General features: G+C 81.4%; 1 protein-coding gene across 1 annotated transcript in view; it reads left to right on the top strand.

Moving 5' to 3' along the window:
• Positions 1 to 224: 224 nt before the first annotated feature.
• LMBR1 (limb development membrane protein 1) overlaps positions 225 to 472 on the top strand; it is a 162909-nt gene continuing 162661 nt past the window's right edge. Inside the window, exon 1 of the mRNA XM_035029871.1 lies at positions 225 to 402. Within this exon, the coding sequence (XP_034885762.1) occupies positions 337 to 402 (66 nt within the window). The 5' untranslated portion in view covers positions 225 to 336. The remainder of the gene's footprint in view (positions 403 to 472) is intronic.

The raw sequence follows: 472 nt of genomic DNA, 5'->3' as shown, positions 1-472 counted from the left end.
GTACCGGTCCTGACGGCCGGGCTCCGGCCCCCACGTCCTGGGGGCGTGGCCCGCCGCCCCTCCCCCACAGGCCCCGCCCCTCGGCGGCTCCCGTTCGCAGACGCCGCGGCGCGCTCCTCTGACGCGCGGCGCCTTCCTCTGACGTCAGGTGCCGCCCCGGCCCCGCCCCGCGCGCGCCCTCCGCAGCTAGAGCGGCTTCGCCTGCGGCGGCGGCGGTCGCGGCAGCCGGCCGTGCGGACGGCGGCCCGCTGTCAGTCCGCGCCCGTCCCGGACCGGCGGGCGATGGTGCGGCGGAGCGCGCGGACGCGGGCGGCGCGGCGGCGGGCATGAGGGAGGATGGAAGGGCAGGACGAGGTGTCGGCGCGGGAACAGCACTTCCACAGCCAAGTGCGGGAGAGCACGGTGAGCCGGCCCCCGCCGCCCCCCGCCCCGCGCCCGCCGCGCCCCCGGCCACGCCCCCGCCCTCCTGCTA

The sequence above is a fragment of the Mirounga leonina genome, unplaced genomic scaffold (genome assembly GCF_011800145.1).
Source record: "Mirounga leonina isolate KUSES-001 unplaced genomic scaffold, KU_Mleo_1.0 Mir_321, whole genome shotgun sequence".
In the NCBI taxonomy this organism is placed as follows: domain Eukaryota; kingdom Metazoa; phylum Chordata; class Mammalia; order Carnivora; family Phocidae; genus Mirounga; species Mirounga leonina.
This window is presented reverse-complemented; position numbering and strand designations above follow the sequence as displayed.